A 27,409-nucleotide genomic window follows, 5' to 3' on the forward strand; every position below is an offset into this window, starting at 1 on the left:
CCTTCATGCACCCCCCTCCCGGCCCCCGCCCAGGCCGGGCCCGGCGGCAGGCGGGCCGCCCTCACCAGCCTCTGCTGCTCCAGCAGGTAGGTGGCCTCCTCTCGCTCACGGCGGTACTGGTCCTCCAGCTCCTGGAGCCTGCGGGAGGGGGAGCGGGAGCGGGCTCGGGTGAGCGGGTGAGCGGGCGCAGCGTGGGGGTGGAAGGGGATGGAGCGCGGCAGGGGAAGAGGGGGCGCGGTGACCCGCAGCCTCGGGCCTCACCTCTGCTCCATCTCCTGCTTCATGTCGATGCCCTGCTTCTCCAGCAGCTCGCGCTGCGCGAAGGCCCAGTCCACGGGCTCAGCGGGCGTCTCTGCGCAGGGCGTGCGCTCGCGCTCCTGCCGTGCCTGCTCGGGGTGGTTGAACCGGAACACGTGGCTCTTCCCCATGATGATGCGGTTTCCTGGGGGACAGAAGCAAGGCCGGCCATCAGGGGGTAGCCTGTGGCCTTGGGGGTGGCCTCAAGGGGTCAGGGCGGGAAGACGGGGAAAAGTGGAGCACGGGCAGGTCCCCCAGGCTGCCCTGCCCCAGGGAGGGCCACCAGGAGCTACCCGGGTCGGCTCTGGACCAGCAGCCACCTACCCCGTGGCCGGGACCTGACTCTCTCCCCAGACCCACCCCCTCACCACCCCCCCCCCCCTCCCCAATATACAGCAGCCAGTGATGTTTGCAAAACAGTCCTGGGATTTCTCCAACGTGCGGTCCTGCGCACAGCCCACACGTCACCCCCAGGCCAGCCTGGTCTCCTGCCCCCAGGCCCTGGCCCTGGCCACTCCTCCACACCTGTGGGCTGTGTGTGCCCCCACCCCCACCCTGCAGGATGCTGCAGCACGGGCTCACGGGCCCTTCCCCTCAGTACCCACCTCGATGGAAGCAGGGCAGGGGCCAGGGCCCCCCGTCTGTATGTGCCCAGGGCCAGGGTCCCCCAGTCTGCAGGACCCTCCAGGCAGACACGTCCACCAGGGCTGTAGCACCCACCGTCTTGGACAGTCCTGCCTACAAGGGCTCTTTGGACAGCCTAGTTTCCTTCCGACTCAGGGCCCACGGAGCAGGCTCAGCATCTGCCACACCAGCCCCTGTCTGCTGGTGAGTCCTCCCTAAAGCCTCCCTCACCTCCTCCCCCGCCACCTTGGCCAGCCACCCTCATTTAGTCACCCTCACTTGTCCTCCCTGCCCTGGGGCCCAGGTACCAGGAAGGAGACACCGAGCTGAGGCCTATCCTCCTGAGTGCGTGGACCCCAGGCCTAGTCCCGAAACTGCAGGGGAGAAAGAGACACCTGTCTCCAGGCCCTAGCCATACCTGACCGCAGGATGCTGGGCTCCGTGACTTTCTTGCCATTGACATATGTGTCTGCCCCCTCACAGGGTTCCAAGGTCACCACGGCTACGTGACAGAGATGGGGAGGGCAGAGAGTGAGGGACTGTCATCCTGAGTGGCCATGCCCTCTGTCCTCATGCAGGGCTCGGCTCAACTGGCTACCCAGGTGTGGCCCGCATCAGGCCTCTCTCATCCCTGCTAGCTGCAAAGCCTGATGGCCACCAGACAATACATCGTGTGGGCCCTGGAGAAGCCAGAGGAGGGCTACACCCCATACAACAGGTGAGGGTGACGCCCGATGGGGAGGTGCCTTTGCCCCAGTCAGAGAACCAGGTGGGCACGGACGGGAACCGGTGGCTAGTGTGTCCCCAGGGGTCCCAGGGGTCCCAGAGCCCCCTAGAGCTTTGTGCCCATCCCAAAGAGGAGGGCAGGCGTTGGAGACAGAATTCTGTCCCCACCCCTGCTCAAGGCCATCGCCCTGAGGTGACTGGCAGGCAGGCTGGGGACACGGACAGATGGCTGCGCCACAGCCAACAGGAGAGTGCGGTGTAAAAATAGTCCTCCAGCCCAGATGGAGGTTCATTCCTCACGGCTCCCCATTCTCCTGCCCACAGAGACCCCCAGACCACTCGCGGCGTGGGGAGGGAGCTCCCGCGTCCACAGCCAAGCCCTCAGAACACCGTTGTAATGGAACGGCTTTGCCGGGACAGGCTAAGGAGTGAGGGCTGACCCACAGCCCTGCTCAGGCCTGACAGTCAGTGGCGCCAGAGCAGAGGTGGGGACTGAAGGGCACAGGTACCTTCGCTGCCGCCCCGGGAGTCGCTCCGGAAGACACAGTGCTCCTCCTTGATGAAGTGCCCACTCAGGACAATGTCCTGCCGCCTCTCCGCATCTTCCCGGCCCACCCTGGGGAGGGGCGGGGGACGTCAGCACTGGCAGGACCCAGCGCACCCATGCCGCCACCCGCTGGCCTGCCCACGCATCCCCACAGGGATGCCCCAAGCGCCGCCCCGCCTGGGAGAGCCACGTAGCCCAGGGTGGCCTTCGGCATTGTCTCCAGCAGCCATCACGGGGGACAGCAATGCTGCAGCACATACCCAGGCTTGGCAGCCTCTCTGCCAGGGAGCCTGCCCCACCCTGACGACCCCCACCTGGTGATCCCGTCCTTGATGTAGTACAGGAGGCACTCGGACATCAGCGGGTCCTCATTCAGGTTGACGAGATGTGGTGTCTGGGGGGAAAGGAGGGTCACCTCTCCTGGGGAGGCGCCAGGGCCCAGCACTGACGCGCACCTGACCTGTCTCTCCTCAGGTGCCAGACCGCCACCAGCCTAGGCCTGGCCTCCTGGGGACACAGTGTCCTCCCGGCCTGGCTCCCGTGAGGAGCCCAGGGCGCTCAGAACCAGGCAGTAGGCACTTAGGGGAGCTGGGAACCTAGGGGTTCTGAGGGCTGTGGCGGGCCCTCAGATGTGCAGGGCGCAGGCCGAGTCCTGCAGGGCCCATGGCACCAGGCTCTGGGTCTGTTGCTCCACCCTACAAGGGGGCTACAGGCCCTCAATCCAACTGAAGTGCCCAGGAGCTGAGGTCCCAGTGGATCTGAGAGTCCAGAAGGATTAGGACACTAGCCAGGGAGGGATCTGGCCTGGGGGCTTGGAGCACAGCTTGTAAAGGAAGTCCCTGCTGAACCACCCAGCTCGGACCCGCTCTCCTGTCCACAGGCCTACCAAAGGCGACCAGCACCCGCCAGCTGCCCTGCCCTCCGCAACCTGCCTCCCTCCCAGGGCACTGGGGCCCTAGACATGCTTCCTGAGCTCAGGAACGCCACCCCTGACTGTGTCCCAGGCCAGGGTCCTGCAACATGGTGGAGGCTGGGACAGCTTCCTCGGTTTCCCGCTTGGCACCTTGGAATAAACCACCTCCACTTTAAGCTATAAATCCCACGATGCACCACCAACGCTCCTGTGCGGGGCTGTGAAGTCCTGGTCATCAGACACTGGGGACAGCGGTCCCCAACCGCCCCCTCTCCCGAGCAAGGGGAACGGTGCTCTAGCCCTGCAGGGCTGAGTAGAGGGGTCCAGCTGGCACGGGCACTTCCCCAGAGTCCCAGGAATGCTGCCCTTCTCAGAAGGAGGTGTCCTCGGCGGTCCCTAGGGCCATCCTCCCACTCCTGGGCAGTGCCCAGATCTGGGGCCACCAACCAAAGGCACCAGGGTGCCAAGTGTCCCAAGAGCACCTGCTCCCACAGCCCCGGGGTACACCCCACCCTCCGGGAAGGGGCAAGTTTCCCCAGGAAAACTCAAGGCCTCTCCAGAAGGCACATGAAGCAGGGTGTGACCTACTTCTCAGCCTGCCCCGAGTCCTTGCAAGCACTCCCACCCCCGCCTCTGAGCCTCAGCACTGCTGCCTCCCCCCCCGCCCCCCGCCCCAGCCTGGAGCGCACGAAGGCGGAAGAAGCCCGAGGAGCCTGTCCCTGTCCCCAAGGAGAGGACACCTGGCCGATGCACGCATCACACCGTCGTCCACACATCTCTTCCTACAGGGTCCCCGACGGCACCGTGGGGGCTCCATGTGTGTCTGGCTTTGGGCATTGGTGGCACAGAGCACCCGCCGTCCCAGACAGAGCCAGGGTGAGGGGCCAGCCACACGAAGATGCTCCCAGGAAGGCGGGCAGGAGCTTCCTCACTAACAAAGTATCGAGGGCAGGGCCCAGAGAGTCCGGAGCTGTGGTCAGAACACACGGCCACCACCTCCTTGGAGGCTCCCGGGCTTAGAACATAGCTCCTGAGGGCTCGAGGCTCTGGCACTCTTTGGGGTGGGTGGGGGGCCTGGTCCTAGAATTATCAGAGACAACTTCTCCCCAAACACTCGTGCTGTGCCCCACCTGAACTACTGAGGAGGACAGTGCTCTGGAGGCCCCCCTAGTGACGGGGCCAGGTCCTGTGAGCGAGGTGGGCCCGGGCGGGAGAAGACTTGAGTGCCAGCTGGGATAGCCAGACCTGACTTTGGCTGAGCTCCAAGAGGGTGTCTCCCACACTGGGGAGGTGTGGCTGTGGCCGAGCGTGGCCCCCGGTGCCTGGACCTGTCCCCTCTCCTCCTAGAGGAGCTGACACCTCACAAAGGGCTTTGGGCCGCCCGGCCCTGTCCCAGTCAGGGCTGCACCCCAGAGCTAGAAAGAGCACCTACCTTTTTTGGAGAAAACACACCCAATGTGCCGCCGTCCTCCCTCATGGCCACGCCCATCTCGGCCAGCAGTGCTTCCCTGTGGGGACAGTGTCTGGGTCAGCTCGAGCCTCGAGGCCGCAGGACCTGCCTGGCCCCCAACCGACCAGTCGGCCGTGGGCTCTGGCCACACGGCCCAAGGCGGAGCCCGGGTGGCGTCCCATCCGGTCAGAGAGTTGAGGTGTCCAGTTGGAGGGACTGGTCTCCTGATCAGGGATCAGGTCAGTGGGGCCATTGGTGACGGGGCAAGAGTCACCGGGTGAGAGGGCATGGCCACCCCCAGGAGTGGGGGCCCGGGCTGGAGCGCTGGAGTCCTCGGTTTCCCCGCCACCCACCTCTCCATCCGGATGGCTTCCGTCCGCCGCAGCTTCTCCTCCCAGGTCTCGTTGAGCTCGGCTATGATCTTCTCCGTCTCCTGGGCAACGGAAAAGAGCACAGTGAGGTGAGGGACCTGTGCCAGGAGCGGAGGCCAGGTGGAAGGGCACCGAGACCCCAATCCCCAGTCTGGTCAGGCGGCACAATGCCTGAAAGGTCAGGGTGAAGGGCTGAGGAGCTAACGGGAGGACACAAGTCTCTCCCGTGGACACAGCCAGACAGTAGAGGAAACGGCAAAATAAACCTGGAGGGAGAGAAACGCACACATACGAGGACACTGAGAGACACATGGGGGCCCTGTGAGACACGCAGGACACTGAGAGACAAGCAGGGATGCTGAGAGACATGTGGGGACACTGAGAGATACGCGAGGACCCTGAGAGATACCTGGGACATGGGGAAGCACACAGGGACCCTGAGAGACACATGGGGACCCTGGGAGACACGTGGGGACCCTGGGAGACACGTGGGGACACCGAGAGATACCTGGGACACGGGAGACACACAGGGACCCTGGGAGACACATGGGGACTCTGGGAGACATGTGGGGACACTGAGAGACATATGGGGACCCTGGGAGACACGTGGGGACACTGAGAGACATGTGGGGACCCTGGGAGACACGTGGGGACACTGAGAGACACAGTGGACCCTGGGAGACACGCGGGGGCACTGGGAGACACACGGGGACCCTGGGAGACACACGGGGATACTGGGAGACACATGGGGACACTGAGAGACATGTGGGACCCTGGGAGACACATGCGGACACTGAGAAACTGATTCCGAGGCACAGGTGACCCTCAGCCGCTGCCGGGACAGGGGACGAGCACTTCCGACATCCGCACCAGCTCCCGGTTACCTTCCCAGCTGCCCCCCCGGTGGGCAGCCTGCCCCACCCGTGCCCCACGCCAGCCACGGTCCAGCCTCTGTCCAGCCTCCGTGCTTCTGTCTCCAAGGCCTGGACCCCCCCAGCCCCACACAGCCCGGCACCCCAGTCATCTGCTGACGGAACGCCAATAAACGAAAAGGCAGCCCACCCGCCGCTGGGCCGCTGCGGGCCAGGGGAACACTCCGAGCACGTGTGAGCACAGAACCCCCAGGACCCGCGCCCGCCCTGCTCAGCAGGCGGGGACCCCTCGGTGGTGGGCGCCGGTGGGGGCACCGGGGGTGGGGCCCAGACTCCGTCTGCACCCATCCGTGCGGCCGCTCCGCCTCCAAGCCGGCCAACCCCGCGCCGTTAGCACGGCCGTGCCAGCGGGAGAGGTCCCGGGCCCGCCCCCCCGTCCCCACCCCGGGGGTGGCGTCCCCGCCAGCCGAGCCCTCACCTTCAGCCTTTCGATGGCCTCCTCGCTGCCTGGGGCGAACAGCATGCGCTCGTGCAGGCTGGACACGGAGGCGGCGCGGCTGGACAGGGCCGAGAGCGAGGACGAGGGGCTCATGCCCACCAGGGTGTTGGTCACTGTGGAGAGATTGTCAGGGGCTGGACTCAACTCCGCCCCGCCACGGTTACGGTTATTGTTCTCAAGGTCGGACACGTCTATGGGAGGAAGGGAAGGAGAGGGCGGGCAGACAGACAGGAGGGAGAGAAAAGAAAGACCAAGTTGGGAAAAAGCAAGAGGCAGGTGAAGAGAGGCAGGAAACAGACACGGCCGGTGGGTGCAGCCTGGGGCCCAGCGCCGCACAAGCACATGCAAGGCTGCCCACCACCTCCCGCCAGGGCGCAGCCCCCCGAGCCTGCCCACCACCCCGGCACCCGCTCGAGCGCCTCTACCCTCCGCACCTGCCCGGCCCTGAGGCCCGTCTGCTTTCCCTGCACCTGCTCCCAGGCCGCCCGGCGGCCTCTGTCCGGGAGCGGCCTCCCCGCACCCCCACCCCATCCACCACCCTGTGCTGTCGCTGCCCTGCGGCCTTCCTACGCCCGGGGCCCCGACACCCGTCCTCATCCTCCCTGCCATGGGCGCCCACCCCTGGCACCCATCACCCGCCTGGTCAGCCATGCACCCCCCAGCTGCGGGGACTGCGCTGTGCTAACTGTCCAGCCCCACCGGGCACAGGAATCTGCCCCGAGAACACCCTGGAGGAGAGGTGAACTGGGAACCCCCTAGGGAGCACGTTACTCCTGCACCCCGAAGAGCCTGCTCTGGGACCAGGGTCTCCTGGCACTGGGGTGCCCGGAGAGCCCGAGGCCTGGGATTTGAGCTAGGCCACCCCTGGTACGGGAGATGCCCAGAGCCCTCCTGGCAGAAGCAGACACACAGCAGAGCAGCGGCAAACATAGGACAGCACGGGGCGCTGGGGCAGCCGAGGGCACCCTGCGGCCCCTGGGTCGGGGAGGCACCAAACCACATGTCCATGCCGCAGGGAGCCAGGCCCAAGGCCAGAAGGGCACACGGGCGCTTCCAGGGGAAGGTGTGTGCGGTGTGGTCTGGGGGAGGCCGGAGCTGGGAGCCAGGGGACAGGCCCCGGGCCTCGGCGGGCCCTCCAGCTCTCCCGGCCCTCCGGTGCCAGCTAACATTCCGAGCTTGCCAGGCCTCTGGCACTGCGGGGCGCTCGGACAGGCCGAGTTCAGTCACTTCCGGCCTGGCAGGGCCTCGACTGCACCAGGCCTCCCTGTGGCCTCAGTTTCCCACACAGACACGGGACTGAACCCGGAACGCAGGCTCACAAGGCAGCATGGCCTGCATCCACCTAGAGGGTGTCTGCGAACAAGACGGCTGTTGTCCCCAGCCCCTGAAAGAGGGGAAGGCAGAGGAGGGCTGGGCGGGCCCCTCCCCGCCATGCTGCCCTACACCCTGCCGTGCTGCCCTACGCCCCGCCGAGCAGGCACAGAAGCGGGGATGGGGAGAGCAGTGAGGGGGATACACACATTTGGGTCCTCCGGGCACAGTGTTGGCTATGGGGAGGGGAGGCGTGGGGGAGGAGGAGAGACAGAGAAACAGAAGAACAGGTTTGTCTCCAGAGGGTCTGAGGCACGCCGGTTGCAGGCCGGGCATCCGACAGGGTGGCGGGGGTCTTCGGGGGACGCACGGAGACCGCTGCAACCCCCCGCGCCCACGGCATGCCCATGTGGCTTCCGGGAAAAACGTCCGTGGCCTGCCTGGGCCAGCTCCAAACCCGAACCATGCAGTCCACCCGGGTCGAGGACAGAAACCCCAGCCTCCCGCCAGGGGGGGCCTCGCACGGGGACTCAGAGCAGGGCTAGGATTCCGGTGGCAAGGCCACAAAGGCCGCCTGACCGGTCCCGGCCGGGCCGCAGCCAGCGAGCGGGTGGCCGTCCCCAGGAGGGAGGCCACTCTGGCCCGGCTGCCCTGCCCAGGACAGGCGGGCACAGACACTCACTGTCGGTGATGTCCCCGAGACCCTGGGCGTACAGCAGGTCCCGCAGCCGGGTCACCTCGTCCTTCAGCTCACGGATCAGCTTGTTGTTGGGGTCCTCGTTGATGACGGCGTTACAGCGTATCTGTTTGGCCCGGTCGGCGTACCTGGACGGCCAAGGGAACTGTGGGCTGTGCCCGTGCCGGGCAGGCCCGAGGGCACCCGGAGCCCTGCCCGGGGCAGAGCCGTGGTGGGGAGGGCCTCAGTAGCGGGGACCCAGGGACTGTGACACAGGGCAGGGGCTCATGCCACTTGGAGTCAGTGGGGCCACTGGCCAGAGACCCACAGGGGGCCTCACCTAACCCTGCCCCCTTTCTGGGGAACTGAGTCCCCAGGAGGAGCAGGGACAGGGTGGTATCTTCTCCCCGTGGCGGGGCCTTCGCGTCTGGGCCTGTGGTCCCAGGGACGAGCGAGCAAGTCCCATTGCCGGGGGGGGGGGTGGGTGGGGGGGGACGGGGCCCACCTCCCTGGAGGACACACCTCAGCGTGCTCAGAGTCTCGTCGTAGTTGATGTCTGCAGGGCTCAGGGCCGCTACCATCGCGGTCCTGGAGTTCCCGCCTGCGGGAAGAAGGCCAGGTCGCGGGGGCTCCTCCCCCCACCCTCCTGCCCCTCCCCGCCTGCATGTACAGCTGGGGAGGCCAAGGCTCAGAGAGGTAAACTGCGTCACGGGCCAACTGTGGGAACGGGGGGTCTGACTTCATCACCGCAGCGGGTACCTCGGTCATTTTTCTCCCGCAGAGTGCTTTGCTCGAATTTGGGTTTATTCTCAACCACCAGTCTTCCCTCCCCACACTGAAGAGAGGAGCATTTCCTCTCAGGGTCAGGATAATTTCTTGAGAAAGTCAACGTTCATTTCAATTCAACTCCAGGTGCAATGATTTCTTTCACTTCTATCTTCCTCGTTTGGAAGATTTTTCTCGGTATTTAAGGTCAGATTCCCAGCCCGGGGCAGCGCGGAGCCCGGCATCAGGTAACACACTGCGCGAGGAAATGGATGTTCGACTTCAGTTCAGACGCCGAAGGATCACTCGCAGGCTCTGAGCGGAGCGGGGGCTGGGCCGTCGGCGCGGTCGGGTCAGCGGCCCGGGCAGCCCTCGGGACGGCTGCCTGTCCGCGCTCAGGGTTGGGACCGATGGCCCCTCCATTGTGACCTCAGGGACGCGTGTCCCGGGAGTCATGTGCCCAGGGTGTGGCCCCCACACAAACTGTGAGGTGACAGCCTAAAGGGCTCGGGCGCCAGGCTGGGCTGTGGGGGGCTCCCCCTGTCCCAACCCTGGGGCCGGCCCCCGCCCTGTGGCAAAGGCCTCCTTCCTGGCCTCGGGTGAAGAAACGCATTCCTGGCACATACCATCCGCTCTCGGTGGGGTCACCTGCCTCCCGGAGCGCCCAGGTGGCGCCCATCGCTAGTCTGAGCTGAGGAACAGCCAGACTGCTTCCGGGGTGCAGGGTCAGCCAGCCGGGGCCCCCACACCACAGCCGTGGGGCTGAGGAAGGCTGTAGATCCCAGCTGCCTATGTTCACCGGGTCAGCCCGTGACTCAGTTTACCTTCCTGGGTGTCGGCCTCCCAAGCTGTAAACGTAGCCAGGGAGGACCCCCACGGTTGTTTTCGGGTGCAAAGGGATCGGGATTGGGAACGTTTCAGTCTCCATCTCCCTCTCTGTCTCTCGGTGGCCCAGAACTCAGGGAGAAGGCGTGACGTGTGGCACCTCCCAAAAGCCCAGCAAGCAAGCAGGGCTCCCCAGAATCGCGGAGTCCCCGCGAGGGCGGGGGGTGGGGGGACGTGGTCCGGGTGTCACAGGCCTAAAGCGGGAGCAGCGGCACAGGCGTGTGTGTCCTGTGGCCCCGTGTGTCCTGTGGCCCATGCTGCGTCCCCGCACTTGCTCTCCTCAGCCCTTCGCTGGCCACCAGCCGGGGCCCTCCGGAAGGACCCCCCAGGTCCGCCTCAACCTCAGCCCAGAGAGGGGGAGGGGCCTCCTGGTGGTTGGACGCCCCTCCCCAGGAGGGAGGGCGGGACAGCGGCCCAGGGTGGAAGTTAGAACCCGGGGGATAGGCGACCCCGAGAGGCCTCACCTAGGTTTTCCCGGAGCAGCCAGGTCAGCACGGAATCTCGGTAGGGAATGAAATCGGTCTTCTTCTTTTTCTTGTTCTGTGGGGGAGGAACATTCGAGGTGAAGCCTGAGCCCGCCAGAAGGGAAGGGAGCTGGAAGGGCAAAGCACGGGGTCTGTGGTGGGTCCCCCAGACCGAAGGCTGGTGTGGAAGGCGGGGCCGGGCCGGTTCTCAAGGCCTCTCCCCACCGGAACCCCAGGGTGCTGCCCCCGGGCGCCTGCACTCAGGGCTGGGAGCAGACTTGCCGGCACATCCCTCGGGTTCCTCCCTCGTCTGTCCCGTCGCGCGTCTGGGCCACGCAGCCCGACACGGCCGCGTGTCCTGCCTCTGCTCCGTCAGAAGGGCCGGTCTGAGCCCACCGCCCCCTCCTCGGGCCCCACCGTCAGTCCCGCTGACTAAACAGCAAAGGCCCCGCTGCTTTACGTGACAACGCGGGCCTCTGCCCACGCCCGTCGCTCACGTGTCTCCCTCACTGAACTCACCTTCCCTCCCCTGCCCTGCCGTCCAGGGCACAGGCCCCTTCTTCGGTAGCCGCTCCTGCCCCCGCCCGCCGGCCCCAGGACGAAGCGTCCTCCACACCCTCGCCTACTCCTGTGCCCCTTTCTTCCTCCGTTCCGGCAGACAGAGGACATTCGGAACCCGGACTCCGGCCACGCGACGGCCGCTGGGCACCGCGCCCCGTGGACACTGCTTACGGACTGACTGAGGGAGACCGCTGACCGCTCCCTGGGGACGCCGCTGATGGAACGAGGGAGCCCACTGGCCGAGGGCACCCAGTTACTTTCCATCGTCTCCTCGTTCGTGCACACAGTTGCTTAAAAGTATTTGTTGAGCCCCTGCAGAGGCCACCGGACACGGCCCTGTCCCCCAGAGCCCTCCCGGGAGACGCACACGGGCGCCACCACAAGGGCTGTGCCTTTTCTCTGGACGCAGGCTCCTCCATCGCTGTTCTTCAGGCTGATTTCCAAGAGGCGCTCCCCTAGATCTCGGAGGGCGCCTGGGGCGCCGGGGCGGCTCAGCCGGTTAAGCGTCCGACTTCGGCTCGGGTCACCATCTCACGGCTCCTGAGTTCGAGCCCCGCGTCGGGCTCCGTGCCGACAGCTCGGAGCCTGGAGCTGCTTCGGACTCTGTGTCTCCCTCTCTCTCTCTGCCCCTCCCCGGCTCAAGCTCCGTGTCTCTTTCCCTCAAAACTGAAGACACGTGAAAAAATCGTTTTTAACTGCGAAAGCTCTTGAGGCACGCGATCAGAGCCCGCAGAGAGGCCGCGCTGGCTTCGCTGAGAGCGGGTCTGGGGGCCCATCTCACGGCAGCTCGTCGGCACCCAGGGCCCTTTGTTCTCCTTCGAAACGTGACGGACGAAGACTGTATTTCTACCTCGTTTTTTGCTGATTTAATTCCCGAGGCCGAACCCTCTGCCACATTTGTCACATTCCTCGTCCCCACGGTAGCCGCCCTCTGGGCACACGGGCCCTTCAGCAAGGACCCCCAGAGTCACCTTCGATGCCGCCGCGCCCCCACCACGGCCCGCTCCGTCCGCCGGCAGCCCCCGATCGCTCCCGCTCCCGCATCTCCCAGAGCCACCCCTGCTCCCCCTTCTCCCCCGCCTTCCCGGCCTCCGTCATCTTGCACCCGGAGCTCCGCAACGCCGGCTTCCGTTCCCCCGGCGGCCGCACCGGACCGCCCGTCCCCAGTCTCCTCTTCGCGCGGCCCGAGCAGCGCGGGCCAGATTCGATCAGACGTCACGAGCCCTGCTCGAAACCCGTCCGCTCGCCCCGCTGAGCCGCCGTCAACCGGCGCCTGACACGGACCTCCGGGCCTCGCGTCGGACCCCCGCCCTCCGCTGGCCTCCTCGCCTCACGAGCACGTGTCCCCACGCCCCCTGCTCCGGGCCCTCGTCCTCAAAAACTTGCTCGCACGATTCCTGCCCAAGTTTCCACCGCGGCTGCCGGGGGGCCTCGCCGATGACCTCACGGCCCCTCGCTCCTCCCTCCCACGGCGCCCCACACGCTTCCGCACGACTCATCGCACGGCTCGTGACACGGCTCCTCGTATCGGCCCCCTCCACACGCTTCGACGCGGTTCCTCGGCGTGCACGCCGTCCCCCGCGGTTCCCGAAGGGTCCGTACGGCGCCGCGTACGGCTCCGCACACGCACCTCCCGCACGGACCCCGCGCGATTTTCCACGGCCTCACGTGCGTCCCCTCGGAGCCTCTTGCGGTCCTCCACGCAAATCTCTGGCACGGCCTGCTCCACAGACCGTGTGTGCCCTGCCCCAGAAAGTTCCTCACGGCTCCTCAGACACACCCCTTCTCCTGCTGACTAGGAGGGAGGCGCGTGCCCAGAGCTGTGCCGGGAACGGCGTGATGAACCGCACCGAGGCCGTGCGGGGGACTCTGAGGCACTGAAGAGACCCGCGTGAGGGGTCGTGGCCTGTCCTTCCCACGGTTTTCCGCCCGTTCCCACGCGGCTCCCGCACTTGCCCACGGTGTTGCCCGCGCTTCCACACCGTCTCCCAGAGTTCATGCACGTTTTCTCACAGTTCCCCACACGGCTCTATCACGGTTTGCCACGCAGCTTCTCTCCCGTCCTCCCAGCCCCCCACACCCAGTTCTACCCGGTTCCTCACGCTCCCCAACATGGCTCCCCCCGTCGTCCCAGAGCTCCGCACCGCCCTCCAGAAATGTCCTCCAGGGTCTCTCACGCGCTTCCCACGCGGCCCGCCCACACCATTCCACACGCTTCTTGCGGCTCCACGAAGCGCCTCACAGCGCTCCACTTGCACCCTCGGCTTCTCCCACGGGTCCTCGCACGTTCGTCACACCGCCCTCCCCTGGTTTCCCACGAAGCTCCGCACACGGGTTCGCGCCCCGTTCTTCACGGTCCCCTCACACGCGCCCACACGCTCTCACACGCTACTCCCCAGAATTCCTCACACGGCCAGCTCCCCGCACTCCTTCTCACGCGCTTCCGCACACTTCCGCGTGCCCTTCCCGCACGGCTCTTTATAGGCCGCGGGGTGTTCCTCTCTCTCCCGTGGGTCCCGGCGCTTTCTTCGCACAGCTCCTCCCGGCGCCTCAGCGTGTCACGCGTTTCCTCACGGTTCTTCCCAGTGCCCTCAGGTCCCCACAGAGTCCCTCGCGCACTTCCGCGCGGCTCTCTCTCACGCGCTTCACGAACGCCTCGCGATTCCCCTCCTAAGCCACCACTTTCGCACACACCATCCACGCCACCACTCCCCACACACTTCCTACGTGGCTCCTCACACGGTCCCTCACGCTTCCCCACGGCTCCCACACGGTTCCTCAGAGCTCCTCGCGCCTCAGGCTGCCACACGCACGCAGTCGCACAGTTGCTCACGTTCTCCACACGGCTCTTCCGCGGCGTCTCACGCATCACTCCCACTTCACACGCCTCCTCATGCAGGCTCCCTGGACAACTCCCCACACGGATCCCCAGCTCGCTCGCATGGGGCCTCTCACAGACCGCACTTCCTCCCCCGCCCTCCACGCAGCTCCTCAGAGATCCCTCGCACCGGCCCCACGCTGTTTCACACAAAGTCCCACGGTGCCTCACGCGGTCCACATACAGTTTCTCACAATTCTTCACGTGTGTTCACATGCAGTTCCCACAGACTTCCCGACACGCATGTCCCACTCCCAGCACAGTTCCTCCCGCGGTTCCTCACGGTCCCTCCCACGATCTTCACGTGGTTCCTCACAGTTTCCACACCGTCCCTCAGTTTCCCCGCATACGTATCTGCCCATTTAGCTCCCCACACCATTCTGCACAGCTCTTCACACAGTCCACACATGCACTCATAGTTCTGCACGCAACTTCACACGCACTTTCTCAGCTACAGTTACACGTTTCCACACGATTTCAGTTCTGTCCCGTCCCTGACACGGTCCATCACACGGTCCCATAGGGCCGCGCTCGTTTCTCATCCTTCCTCACATAGCTCCTCACACAGTCCTACACACGGTTCCTCACAATTCCCTCAGAAGTGCCACCCTTGCCCCACCCCCACCTCACGGACTTCCTCTCACAGTCCCTCACACGGTCCACTCTTCCACACACACTTCCCTTACAGTTCCTCACACAATCGTCCACGTCGTTCCCCACAAATATTCACACCGTTTCTACAGTCAGCTCCTCTCAGACCCTCGCTTAGTTCCTCCCACGTTTCCTCACAGTTCCTACCACGCGTCCCGACACAGTTCCCCACACGTACTTCGTCACACGCTGCCTCTCATTTCCTCACACAGTTCCTCGTGCTTCCTCACGTTTCCTCACACACAATTCCTACACAAGCCAACATTTTTCCCCTTTAGCACCTCACACTGGGCGTTCCAGCTACATGGCTGGCTCCCCCCCGCTCCTCATGTCTCAGCCTTACAACTACGTGTCAAGCTTCGTTGGCCACCCCGACTAAAGGCCGTCTCACTTGTGCGTCACTCTCACAGTCCATCTTTTTCCTTTATGAAAGGTGTACCAACTCGTAATTTTTTTTTTCTCTGTCCACGTCTCTACATCTCCGTCCCCCATTGTGCCGTGGCCCCGGAAGGGTTGTGTTGTTCTGGCACAGCGCCCAGCTCAGCGCCGGCTCGATGCGTCTGTCTGTGAGGTGCACAAATGAAGGAGCACTCTTACGACCGAGACCTTCACAGGACAACCGGAGCTAAAGGGGCTCCTCGCTTCCAGCCCCCAGCCCTGCCCTGGAGGAAGATTCCTCCCCCTAGAACTGAAGAAAGCAGCTTACCTTGTTGGGCCCAGAGTCCTGGAAAAGAAAAGACAGAGTCTGAGGACCTGGGGCGAGCCTGGGGACACAAGGTGTGTGGGGAGGAGACTATGGCAGGCTCCAGAGAACAAAGGAGCAGGAGAGGCCTGAGCACGTGCCAGGGGTCCATCCCTCCTCACCTGGCCACCGCTGGCCACCCGGGTCCCGACAGGCCAAACGACAGCGCGACCTCTCGGGTCCCTTCACCCCTAACAATCTCAGAAGGGTAGGGCCTCGTAAGATTCGTCCCTCTCTGAACAAAGGCCTGGGTGTCTTGAGTGGCCAATACTGGTAGGGAAACTGAGGTTCCAGGGAGTAACAGGGATCACTACCCCATCTGTAGCCTAGCGACACACACCCCTCACACCTTCGGGCTTTCCCTTGAACCCCGGGCTCCTTGCCAGAGACAGGGCCCGGGGCAGGTGTGACAGGCCCCCGGCATCCTCCACAGAAGGCAGGACAGGGAGCCACCTCCGCAATCCATCCCATCAGCCTAGTTCTAGAAACCCAAAGCTGGCTCACCATTTCCGCCAGAGCAGAGATGACCTTCCCCAGCGTGGTCAAGGACTTGTTGATGTTGGCTCCCTCCTGTGTGCGGAGAGGACAGGAAGCCTCATGAACCTCTTGCTCCAGCGTGATCCCATGGGGCCTGACCCGCGTGACGTTGGTCTGAGGCCACCAAGCCCTGACCGTTAATCCCGGGGCTCCTTGGAGCACGGGAGGCTCTGGCGAGGAGCTGCTCAGAGGCCCACCCTGGCCAAGGGGGTGCAGCGCGCCCAGTGTGTGTCCTAGTCCCCCAGGGAGTCCTTAGAACACCTCACACGAGCCCCGCTGGTACAACTTCCAGGGCCCCCTCCCGTCCCCCAGGTAACGGCGGGCACCAAAGGGAGGCTGAAAATGAAAAGTCTCCTTCCCGACACCAAGGACCGCTTTGGCCAGACACTGTCCGCCTCGCAGCCTGGGTTCTGGCGGGGAAGCGCAGACACGGGTGGCCGGGGTCCTGTGAGGGCCCGCACGGGGCCCAGCCTTCCCGCCAGGGCCTCCGTCCTCGTTAACCACTAAGCCAGCGTGCTGGGCGCGGCCCTCTGGCTACTGGCCTCCTCCCACGCCCTCACCCTCGCCCCCTGCCCTCCCTGCCCAGGCTCGCCCCGGGTGGCGGTGCTCCCCAAGAGGAGCCCTCCCGCCCGGCCCACCCTGGAGCAGGCCAGGCTTGGAAGATGGGACCTGCCGGATGAGCGAGGCGTGGAGGGGCCCGCTGCCGTCCACAGGCATGGTGGCCTGGCCCCTACCTTGAGCCGCGTGCCCTTGGCTCCCGTGGAGTCGGCCCGCTCACTCCCCGCCAGGTCCACCAGGCTGATTTTGCTCACCTGAAACGGCACGTGTCAAATGCAGGAGATGTTCAAGGCCGCTAGGGGGCGCCCTGCCCCCTCCGAGGCCTGAAGTGCACACTTGAGGGGCCGTGGCCAAGCCCTGCCTCGGGGGTCCGCCGGTCTCAGACCCCGCGGTTTCCCTCTATTCACAGCGCACCGGAGGCTCTGCCTGGGGTTCAAAGCCCACCTCCCCAAGAGGCTGCGTGCCCCTCACCCCTAACACTCGCGATGCTGAGGGGACGCTGCCCTCGGTGCACGGGGCTCTCCACGTGTTCGCACGGAACCTCCACAGAGCTCCCCAGATGTGTCCTGCCCCCCTTTTCCACAGATGGGCTCGTCATCCGCGGTGGGATCTGAACCCAGCTCTGGCTCCGTTCTCTCTGCCCACCCAGACCCTGCCGGGCCATCTCTGGGAGGATGGCACCAGGCTGAGAGGACCCTGGCGCGATCGGCGGCGACGTGAGGCAAACTTCCCCGGGACATGCGGACCCTGGGGGGCTGCCTGCTGCCGGAGACAGCACTGCCCACCAGGCGGCGGCCGAGGCGCCCCGGGGAGGAGGCCTGGACAGTGGGTCAGGGGAGGTGACACAGAGAAAACCTGACCCCAAGGGACAGGGCCACCGATGGGCAGGAAGAGGCTCTGAGCCTGCCCTGCGGCTCCTTCCGGGGCATGGAGACCACGTGTCCAGATAAAGGTCCCAGGGGACCGTGCTCCTGCCCGGGTTCCCTGAGAACGCCGAGGCGCGTGGGAAAGGCATCCGGAGCCGGGGCGGTGGGCGGGGTGGTGCTCAGACCACAGCCTCTCCTTTGTGCTTGTGGATGCCGGGGGCCCCGTTCTCCTGCCAGTCGGTCACCGTCGTGACAGGCACTCACTCCACCCACGGCCCTCTGCTTCCAAGGGCCACCGGTATCCTCAGCGGTGCGGCCGTGGGGACGCCCTTCCTCAGCCCCCACGGTCTCCACCAAACCCACCCGGCAGGAGGCAGACCCCGGGTCCACGGCCCCTCCACCGTCAGTCCCTTCTACGCCCAGACGGTGCCAAATACCGAGACGAGGTGGCCCCGCAGGCCGGCCAACTTCTCGGAGGCCCACGCTACGCAGGGGGTGGTGAGGGCCCGGCGCCCAGGGTGAGGACGCTGCCCGAGCCTCGCAGGCCGGTGGTTCCCTGGCCTCCTCATCCTGCCCGACGGGACTGACCCGTGCCCCGCCCACATGGCCCGCCTCTGCCAGGGCCACGCTCACCTTCTCTGTGGTGATGTTGGTCTCCGCGTCGTGGCGCTTCTGGGTGAAGATGATGTTGAAGACAGCGTGGGAGCGGCTGCTGGTCTCATTCATGTTTGTGGCCGCCACGGTCCTGGGGGAACGGAAGCCACACGTGGTTACCTGTCGTCCTGTGGTCGGGCAGGAGAGTCGCTGACGGTGCCCGCCAGCTGGACCAGGTCACGGGGCATCGGCTCTCCCAGGGCTCCCGGGGCTGCCCTACCCAGCCCGGTGGGGACCGCGTGTCCTGTCACAGTGCAAACGGGGCCCACGCCCTCCCGGCCACCAGCTCCAGCCCGGTACTCGGGCGCTGTGACGGGGGTCAGCAGAGCCCAGGAGCACTCACGAAACAGGGAGGGGGCCCTGTCGGGCCGCGATGTGGAAAGGCCCCGCCCAGGAGGGAAAGGAGGCGCCCACCTTCTGTCCCTTCAGTCCCTGTCTGGGCAGGGCCGGCAGCAGGCCCCTGGGGGACAGAGCCCAAGGCAACGCGAGGGGAGCTGCAGGGCTGGTCCCAGGGCTGCCGACCTGCCGGGACCTCAGGACGTGCCCCTGGTGGGGATTCGCTGTCTGACAGCCCACAGAAGGGACGGGCCTCACCAGAACCCGGCTCCTGTGGGGCTCTGACCCACGTGAGGTCGTTCACCGTGGGGGCGTCCCTGGGCGGCAGAGAAGGCGACTGTTTCTGTGAGCAGCCAGGCAGACCCCCCCGGGGCAGTGCCACCAGTGCCCGTGGCCAGCAGTGCCTCATGGCTGGCCCTGCCCCCAGGCCCCCACCTACGCCCCCTGCAGAGCGGGCAGAACCGGGCCGCACAGCCTCCTGACCACTGGGCCCAACGGGGCAGCTGCCCACAGGGAAGGACCCCGGGGAGCCTCACAGATGATGCCAGTCCCCCCCAGGAGGAGCAGCCCCTGTGGAGGTGACAGGGTGGGGGTCTGGAGGCCCCTCCCAGGCTGGCCCTTCAGTGGCCTCAGGCCCACGGGGTCCACCCTCCACGGGGGTGCTGGACAGACCCCACGGGGAAACCGACAGGTGCCCCAGGAGCAGGCCTTCCTCAGGGAGACTCACAATGGCGGTGGGGGGGGGGGCAGCGTTTAGGGTAGAGAACTGGGGGAGGGCGAGCCCCCGGCATGCACCTGGCCTTGTTCCCTGAGTCCATGAGGTCCTGGATGTCATTGTAGGAGGTGACGGCCAGCTTGGAGAGGTCCTCCACATACGGCCCCATCAGCGGGTGCTCGCGCACGCGCAGATTGCCCTTGTTCTTGGGATTCAGGAGGTCACGGACGCGTTCACAGTAAATCTCCATGTAGCTGACCTGCAGGGCGGAGATGTACCATCAGGGCCCCCCAAGGTGGGGGTGCAGGGCCGTTACCAAGGACTCTTGGGATAGGGGTGTGGGGGCCACCTGCTGGCAGGGGGAGGCATGTGCGAGTGCAGGGGTCAGGTGAGTGCAGTGAGTGCGCAGGGAAGTCGGCCCACCTCCTGCTGGTCCCCCCCCACCTGCGCTCATCCTGGGGCTTGTCCGACGTGGACACACCGCGGCCATGGCAGAGCCAGGTCCCGCGGCTCTGAGACATCCGTCCCTGCCCCTGGTCCGGAGCCACTACTCAGTGAGACTTGCTGAGCAGAGGACCACCCCTCGCTCCCGTGCCCGGTGTGGGTATCACATGCAGGAGGGAGGGACGAGCCAACGGCACAGACCAGTGGTGGGGACTTGCTTTAAAGCAGAAAAGCACCGCTGTCCACGCCCGAGCCCCCCGCTGTGCTGGCAGAACGGACGCTCGGGGAGCCCTACCTCCACGGAGTAGGACATGTTGTCGTTGGTCGTGTCGTTGATGCGGGAGAACAGGTCTTCACAGAGCTATAGGGCCGAGGACACACCGTCAGGTGATGGGGACAATGGGACTGTTCCTGGAGCCCTGCCCCCGGGGTGCTGTGGGCAGCCTGAGCCCAGGCCAGACGCTGCTCTCCCGGCCCCTGTCGCTCATAACAGTCCACCTCAAAGGCACTGAAAAGGTCTGCAGCCAAAGAGCGGCTGTCTTCTGCTTAAGTCATGGAGTCCCCACGGACCATCTGTGATCCCTTCCTATGCTCTTCGTGCCGTCCTTGTCTCCACCGGGTGGGCTGGGGTCGCCCGTGCTACAGGCTACCCGGTGTTCTCTCCTGCCCTGACCAGGTCAAGCGCTGACCAGCTCAGATCCAGAAGCCTGCCCGGGGTCCCAGCAGCTCAGGGCCCCTGAGTCATCCATGTCTCAGCCTGCAGTTAACCAAAGGCCACCCCTTGTCCCGGGCGTCTCTCCCTGTCCGCCGCCAGCCTCCACAGCTCCCGGGGGAAGGGTCAGCGTGACAATGACTCTCCCGACTGCCCGATCTTACGGATGGGACCCGGGGGGCACGGCCAGGGCTCTGCCCCTCAGCACCCCCCATCGCAGAGCCTGGGGCTCCGGCCTCTTCAGAGCAGGTCCGCCCCACGCCGCCCCTCCTGCCCTGCCCTCCCGCCTCGCAGTGTCCCTCCCCTCCTGGCCCCCTTCTCTCCGAGGCTGCTCCCCTGGGGCGCCCTGCCCGGCCCTTCCCCGCTGGGCTCCTGCAGCCCTGCCCGTGCTGCCCTCCCCCGGCCTCCCGCCCCAGCCCCGGGGCCCGCGTGCCTGCGGGATGATGCCCTGCTGGTCCTTCTCCTGCTTGCCCATCATGGTGTAGGACTTGCCGGCCCCGGTCTGCCCGTAGGCGAAGATGCACACGTTGTAGCCCTCGAAGGCGTGCTGCAGCATCTCCTCGCCGATGTCCCGGTACACCTGCTTCTGTGACGCGTACTTGATGTCCTCCGGCTGCAAGACAACAGGGAGCGAGGCTGTAGGAGGCCGGGTGCGCCCGAGGCTCAGCCCGCTGTGTTCTCCGAGCACCTGCCTCGCAGCCCGAGGCCTCCCCCTGGGGAGGGACGCCCGCCCCACGCCCCGGCGCGCAGACGCCCTGGAGAGGGGACCTAATCCTGCCTGGCGGGGTGCAGCTTCCTGAGGGAGGGGTTGGGAGGGGCTGGCGGGGCGGAAGGGCTTCTCAGCAGAGGGAACTGCCTGTGTGAAGGCTCCGAGGCAGGAACATGGGACATAAGGCTCAAAATCAAGGCTGGGTTGGCAGCCTTGGGAATGAGAAGCGGTGGGGCTGGAGGCCCTGGGAGCCCCCAGATCGGTTACGGCGGCCGGATGCTCTCCCAACAGAGGATTATTTAGGCAGGTCCGGGGCGTTACCATAACCATGCCTGTCACTGCTCAGGGTGACCTTTCAAGCACACGGGGACTTGAGGAGGTAGGCCCTTCCCGCCCCCCCGCCCCCCCCGGCCGGGCAGGTGCCGCTGGCCCCTTCCCCTGTCCCACCCTCATGTCCCAGGTCATGAGCTCAGAGAGGTTAAGGGACTGGTTAAGGCCCACACACAAGCATCCACACGACTGCGGCCCACCCCCCTGGATCCCAGCCCTGGGCTTACCGAGGTGTGTGACCAGTAGGAATAGTCGAAGCTGAAGCTTTTGGGTGTCTCCTTGGGCTGTTTGGGGTTAATGATGGCTGCGGAGGGGGCGGGGGGGGGGGGGAACAGGCATGGCAGTTAATGCTGTGCTGGGGGAGAGACGACCAGTATGTGGTCCATACCCACCAGAGAGGTACCCAGGGCAGGGAGGTGGGGTCCCCGGTGGCCTCTGGCCCCAGACAAGCCCCCCACAGTGGGATGGGGCCAGGGCTCCAATTCCAGGCAGACAAGCCACGTCTGCCCCTTTCCTCTGTCGGGTGGAGCCTGCAGCCCACCCCCACCGCTCGGTCCAGCCTCCCTCGCCGCCCACCCCTCTGGGTCTTACACATCTGCTCCGCGTACACGTGCCCTGGAAGCAGCCAGAAGGCCGGGCAGGCTGGGCAGCCCGGCACGGTCGTGCTCTGCTTCCTCCGGGCCCTGTCGTTCCCATGTGGCTCCCGTGTGCTGTGTGCGGCCCTGGCTGTCCCCACTAGGGCACCCCATCACAGCCTCCACCGCCTGCTCCTCCCGGCCTGTGCCTGCAGGCTCCCTCCAGGCTCGCGCTCATGGGCCCCCCGGGTGCCGTCCTGTGCGCGCCCCGCCCCTGCAGCGGGCTGCACCCCGGGCTGACCAGAGGCAGCCCTGGGAATGAGGCCACGAATGCGTGCTGGTGCCGTCACACACCAGCCGGTGCCTGCCACGCGTCCCAGCGGCCCCCGACCCAAGCCTGCTCTGCCCCCGTTGCCCCAGGCCTGCAAGAGGTGACTGCTCTGTGGCCAGGCAGGAGGGACTGAGGCCTCCACCCCCATTGAGCCACCCCACCCGCTGCCTACTGGAGCACCATCTGAACCTCTGAGGTCTGCGTTGACCTGGATGGAGGACTCTGGGGCCGGGGGTCTGTGCGGGCAGGCCCTAGGGGCCACTTGCTCTGGCTGACGGGTCAGCTCCCAGCACGGGCATCACCTGAAGCCCTGTCCCCAGGGCTGACTTGGCTTTGGGACCCAGACCCCAGGTTTGAGGAGTTCCGGGAGATAACCAGCACTTTGGGGAAGCTAGCAGGAAGGAGCAGGTGACTGACCACCCCAGCGTTGTCCTCGGGGCCTCGAGGGGGTCACATCCCTGCTGCCTCCAGGAGCAAGGCCAAGGAGAGCAGGCTGTCCTGCTGTCCACTCCTGCTGGGACCTGGGGACACAGCCACCGGAACCCCGAGCGCAGATAATGCCAGCGCCGTGGAAACAACAATCACGGCACCCCGCCCCCCCCCCCCCCCATGCAAAGTCCAGGCTAGGCCTTCCATGGCTCACGCGGCAGGGTCCCGGTCCCCTCTGCTCCTCACCTCCCTGCCTTGCAGGCCTGGCCCCCCTACCTTGCTCCCAAAACAGGCCCTGATCCCTATCCCGGGTCCTTGGACAGGCCCGCTCCCCAACCCTGCTCCCTAGGCAGACCCGGGCCCACCTGGCACACCGACCCCCCCCCCCCCACCCTGCATGCCCAGACACAGCCGATTTCACCGGAGAAACAGCTTCCTTTGCCAGGGTCTCGAGTTTCTCCTTGTCTGGGATTGAGGAGGGAGGAGGGAGGAGGGAGGGGGGTCCTCGGGGGCTCGCCGAGCCGGGGACGGGCTCCCACTAAGCCTGGGGGGGGCTGGGGCCCCTCTAACGAGCACACAGTACCGGGAGAGCCGCCCGGGGTGCACGCTTGCAAGGCACAGACATGTGGGGGGCGGGGGGACAGCTGGAACAGGGAAGGGACGGCCGGGAGGAAGCAGTGGAACGGAAGCCGTTCGTCTCCGTCTCAATGTCCCTGCGACCTCAGGCCCCACGAGCCAGCGTGTGCTGCTTGGGCCCCTTCCAGCCAAACACTGAAGACTTTTGTGAGCCTGCTGTCAAACCGTTGCAGCTCGAAACTAGCCGAGGGGAGAGAGAGTATTTATACCACGTAAATCAGGCGACAGGTGTGTGTGGGAGAGTGTGAGCGTGTAAGCGCGTGGGGGGGTGTGCAAGCGTGTGTATGTGAGAGCGTGTGAGCACGTGTGAGACGGCGTGTGAGAGTGCGGTGAGAGAGTGTGTGTGTGAGCGTGAGAGCGCATGTGCACAAGCGAGCTGCCTTACCAGCAGGCCGCTGCCTCAAGCGTGCAGGATTTAGGAGGTGGCCACCCTCATGGAGCGGGACCTCGGCGGGGCCTCGGGGAACAGCGAGTCCCACACCCGGCCGCTGGCATTCCTCGCGCACGGGACAGCCCCCTCCTCACCTTCTCCCGACAGACAAGGAGGCTCCGTGGCCATCTGATCTGGTTCACAGCCCCTGTGCCCTGGCCAGCCCCCCTGCACCCCGGCCAGCCCCCCTGCACCCCGGCCAGCCCCCTGCACCCCGGCCAGCCCTGCTGCCCCAGCCAGCCCCCTGCACCCCGGCCAGCCCCCTGCACCCGGCCAGCCCTGCTGCCCCAGCCAGGCCCCTGCACCCCAGCCAGCCCCCTGCACCCGGCCAGCCCTGCTGCCCCAGCCAGCCCCCTGCACCCCGGCCAGCCCTGCTGCCCCAGCCAGCCCCCTGCACCCTGGCCAACCCCCTGCACCCCGGCCAGCCCCCCTGCACCCCGGCCAACCCCCTGCACCCCAGCCAGCCCCCTGCACCCGGCCAGCCTTGCTGCCCCAGCCAGCCCCCTGCACCCCGGCCAGCCCCCTGCACCCGGCCAGCCCTGCTGCCCCAGCCAGCCCCCTGCACCCCGGCCAGCCCTGCTGCCCCAGCCAGCCCCCTGCACCCTGGCCAACCCCCTGCACCCCAGCCAGCCCTGCTGCCCCGGCCAGCCGCCTGCACCCTGGCCAACCCCCTGCGCCCCGGCCAACCCCCTGCACCCCGGCCAGCCCCCCTGCACCCCGGCCAACCCCCTGCACCCCGGCCAGCCCCCTGCACCCGGCCAGCCCTGCTGCCCCAGCCAGCCCCCTGCACCCCGGCCAACCCTGCTGCACCCAGCCAGCCCTACTGCACCCCAGCCAACCCCTGCACCCCGGCCAGCCCTGCTGCCCCAGCCAGCCCCCTGAACCCTGGCCAACCCCCTGCACCCCGGCCAGCCCTGCTGCACCCCGGCCAACCCTGCTGTACCCGGCCAGCCCTGCTGCACTCGGCCATCCCCCTGCACCCGGGACAACCCCCTGCATCCCAGCCAGCCCCCTGCACCCTGGCTAGCCCCTCTGCACCCCATCACTGTGCCCTCTTGATTCTGCAAGGCACAGCCCTCATCCACGTGTGCAAGGTCCGCCTCCCTGCTGGAACATCATCCCTGAGGGTGGTAAGAGCCTCTGTCCTGCCCCCCTAGGGCTCCGTGGGGAGAGTACTTGTTACTTGTTCCATGTAAATCACCAGCAGGTAGGTGAGTGTGTATGTGCGTGTGTGACAGAGAGAGAGAGAGAGAGAGAGAGAGAGAAAGAGGACACATGCCTGGAAGCTCGTGCCCAGCACACGCTTGCTGACAACATGAAGGGGCCCCCTGTCCACTTTCCTGCATGGCCACACGTGATGACAGGCCCTCACAGAGCCTCGGTTTCCCCGTCTGTGCCTCGGAAACGGTCCTCATCCCCATGGGGACAGCAAACAAGGTCACCACTGTGACCCTGTGAGCGGAATGGCCATGGTGACCCTATCGGGTGGCAGGCATCCAGGAGAGAAGGCAGCTGTCCCAGGGCTCCTCCCTGACACCACATCGGCCGTTCCTCCCATGAACAGGCCTGCAGCAGCACCACTGCCTCCTCAGCCACTGCCGAGTTCCCTTCGGTGGCCTTCTGTTCCCAGTTTCACTCTATTTGGAGCCAAGAACATTCTAGAACAGTGATGGCAAATAAGGACTGACTCAGATGAATTAGGTGTTTGCAACACCTGGGTCTGTGCACAGGGCTGCTGGTTGACAAAGGCCTTTGGGAGAAAGACCACTATGAGCAGAGGAGAAGGGTCCGGAATATTCCAGCAGACCATCCAGAATGGCGGTGCATTGCCTGATGCCCACCAGGACCAGCTCGCCAGCATCCAGGAGGAGGGCTGGAGGCAGGAAGGTCGGGCTGGGTGTGGGCCTGTGGGGCCTGGCAGGGCTGGGGGCAGGCCCTGGATGATCAGCCCTGCCATGGCCCTCTGCTCCAGAGGCAGTGTCCTGGGTGAACAGCGTCCTCCCCAAATTCACATCTACCTGGAACCCCAGAAAGTGACCTTTGGACAAAAGGTCTTGGCAGATGTAATTAGTTAGGATGAGATCATGCAGATTAGGGTGGGCCGTACATTCAGTGACCGGGGTCCTTGTAAGAAGGGAAAGCACAGACAGACAAGCAGACACGTAGGGAGAAGGCCACGTGAGGACAGAGGCAAGCCCAGGCCCGCTGGCAGCCCCCACAGGCAGGAGACAGGCCAGGAACGGATGCTCGCAGAGCCTCAGAGGAAGCCGGCCCCATGGACAGCCTGATCTCACACTTCTGGTTTCTGGGAAAATAATTTCCATCCCAGCTTTTTTTTCCTGGGAAAATGAATTTTCCCACTGGTGCAGAGGGTCCAGGAATGAAGGCCAGTCTGAAATGGACACAAGAGACGCTGAGATCCAGGCCCAGCCTCGCTTCGGGGCCCCAGGGGTACAGGGGCAGGGGTGGGGGGCCCCCAGTCCTGAGGGTTCCTCTGTATAGCCGGGACTCAGAAGAGAGCAAACCCTTCCAGAAGTTTCAGTCTGTTCTTATGTAAAGCGGGGATGTGGGGGTACTCACAGGACCTCTGTACCCGAGTAACCTACACCAGACCTGCCACGCAGGCACAGAAGCGTACGCTGCGTACGATTTGGTTGGCTCACAAAATTACTAGTTTTGGAATGTTCCAGTGAACCGTATTGTTCATCCAGGCAGTGAGTATGGGACGACAAATTAAGTTCACCTCTAAATGCTTCTAATCTGCGCCTCACGATGGAGGTTCAAGGGGTACATTTAGGGACGTGGCATCTCCTGTGCACACCTAGTCTTGAGGTTCAAGAAATATGTCACATCCCTGACACTCATGGCCTGGCACCAGATGCCGTTGGGCAAATCCACTTTCGGAGCCCACCGGGTGTATCACTGGGGAGAGTGGCTCCCTGCTCCACACTTCTCTGCTGGCCCTCGAGGCCTCGCACAGCCTTACCCAGCGGAGCATCGTCCCCACCCTTTCTCAGAGGCCCCACAGACACTGGCAAGGTGGCCGCCCAAACCCCGCCTCCGTGGGTGTCCACCCACCTGCGCAGCTCTGCCCCAGGGCGGCCAGGAATAAAGCCCGTCCTGCCCTCTGACCCCGCTCCTCAGACACGCTCTTCTGTGCTAAGGGCTGGAGGGCACTCTCCTTGCCTCTGGGTTTCCTCAGCCTTCACCCCCACTTCTGACCTGGCTTCTAGCACTTTCTATCAGTATCATCACTGCTTTGTTTTCTCTGAAAATGAAAATAGCTTCCAAAGCAAGTGTCCTGATTATCCATTCTTCTGACACTCCTCTCCCTCCCTGTCTGTCTCTTCATCTCTGTCTCTCTCTCTGTCTCTCAGGCCAGAGGTAGGTCAGAGTTTTCACCCCCCACGGCCCATCATCTCCTCCAGCCATTTGCTTCCGTGACACCCATCCCATTCTGTCCTAGACCACTCCCAAGTTCCAGGGGAGACAGGGGTCCGACTCTGATGTTTTGTTCTTTCTGTTTATTCTGCAGGCTCTTACAGGGTTTGGTTGCCTGTGAACCCCTCAGGCCAAGACCCTCAGCTACTGTCTAAGGTGGCGACTGTGCTGGTCAGGCCTGGCCCAGGTGTGAGCAGGGACCCCCATAGTCATTCCCAGTGTCCTGGGTCATCCAACACCGACATGACAGACCCTGTCAGCTCCTTGGGCCGTGTCCACTGCCCACCCAGGGCCAGAGCCCCTACTAGAGGTCGCAGTTCCCACCAGGGGCCACCGTTCTCACCCAAGAGATCACAGTTCCCACCCAAGAGGTCACCTTCCCACCCTGGGTCACGGTTCCCGCCAGGGGTCACGGTTCTCACCAGGGGTCACGGTTCCCACCAGGGATCACGGTTCCCACCAGGGGTCGTGGTT

The 27,409-nt window shown here is 65.4% G+C and overlaps 1 protein-coding gene across 17 annotated transcripts in view; it reads right to left on the minus strand.

The window, feature by feature from the left end:
* The window catches only part of KIF1A (kinesin family member 1A), a 96,645-nt gene that overhangs the window by 41,153 nt on the left and 28,083 nt on the right, over positions 1-27,409 (minus strand). For 8 of the 17 annotated variants that reach the window (XM_053216052.1, XM_053216053.1, XM_053216062.1 and 5 more), the window contains exons 3-22: positions 21,321-21,397; positions 20,488-20,667; positions 19,638-19,703; positions 18,979-19,157; positions 17,827-17,938; positions 16,504-16,581; positions 15,737-15,802; positions 15,197-15,214; positions 10,401-10,476; positions 8,809-8,887; positions 8,293-8,435; positions 7,820-7,846; positions 6,279-6,490; positions 4,911-4,990; positions 4,540-4,615; positions 2,509-2,588; positions 2,157-2,263; positions 1,340-1,423; positions 262-442; positions 66-138 (exon numbers count right to left, since the gene is read on the minus strand). In XM_053216052.1, coding sequence (XP_053072027.1) covers positions 66-138; positions 262-442; positions 1,340-1,423; positions 2,157-2,263; positions 2,509-2,588; positions 4,540-4,615; positions 4,911-4,990; positions 6,279-6,490; positions 7,820-7,846; positions 8,293-8,435; positions 8,809-8,887; positions 10,401-10,476; positions 15,197-15,214; positions 15,737-15,802; positions 16,504-16,581; positions 17,827-17,938; positions 18,979-19,157; positions 19,638-19,703; positions 20,488-20,667; positions 21,321-21,397 — 1,994 coding nt within the window. The remainder of the gene's footprint in view (positions 1-65; positions 139-261; positions 443-1,339; positions 1,424-2,156; positions 2,264-2,508; positions 2,589-4,539; positions 4,616-4,910; positions 4,991-6,278; positions 6,491-7,819; positions 7,847-8,292; positions 8,436-8,808; positions 8,888-10,400; positions 10,477-15,196; positions 15,215-15,736; positions 15,803-16,503; positions 16,582-17,826; positions 17,939-18,978; positions 19,158-19,637; positions 19,704-20,487; positions 20,668-21,320; positions 21,398-27,409) is intronic. The other 9 variants (XM_053216066.1, XM_053216065.1, XM_053216059.1 and 6 more) reach the window with 2 other exon arrangements.

The sequence above is a fragment of the Acinonyx jubatus genome, chromosome C1 (assembly GCF_027475565.1).
Source record: "Acinonyx jubatus isolate Ajub_Pintada_27869175 chromosome C1, VMU_Ajub_asm_v1.0, whole genome shotgun sequence".
In the NCBI taxonomy this organism is placed as follows: Eukaryota; Metazoa; Chordata; class Mammalia; order Carnivora; family Felidae; genus Acinonyx; species Acinonyx jubatus.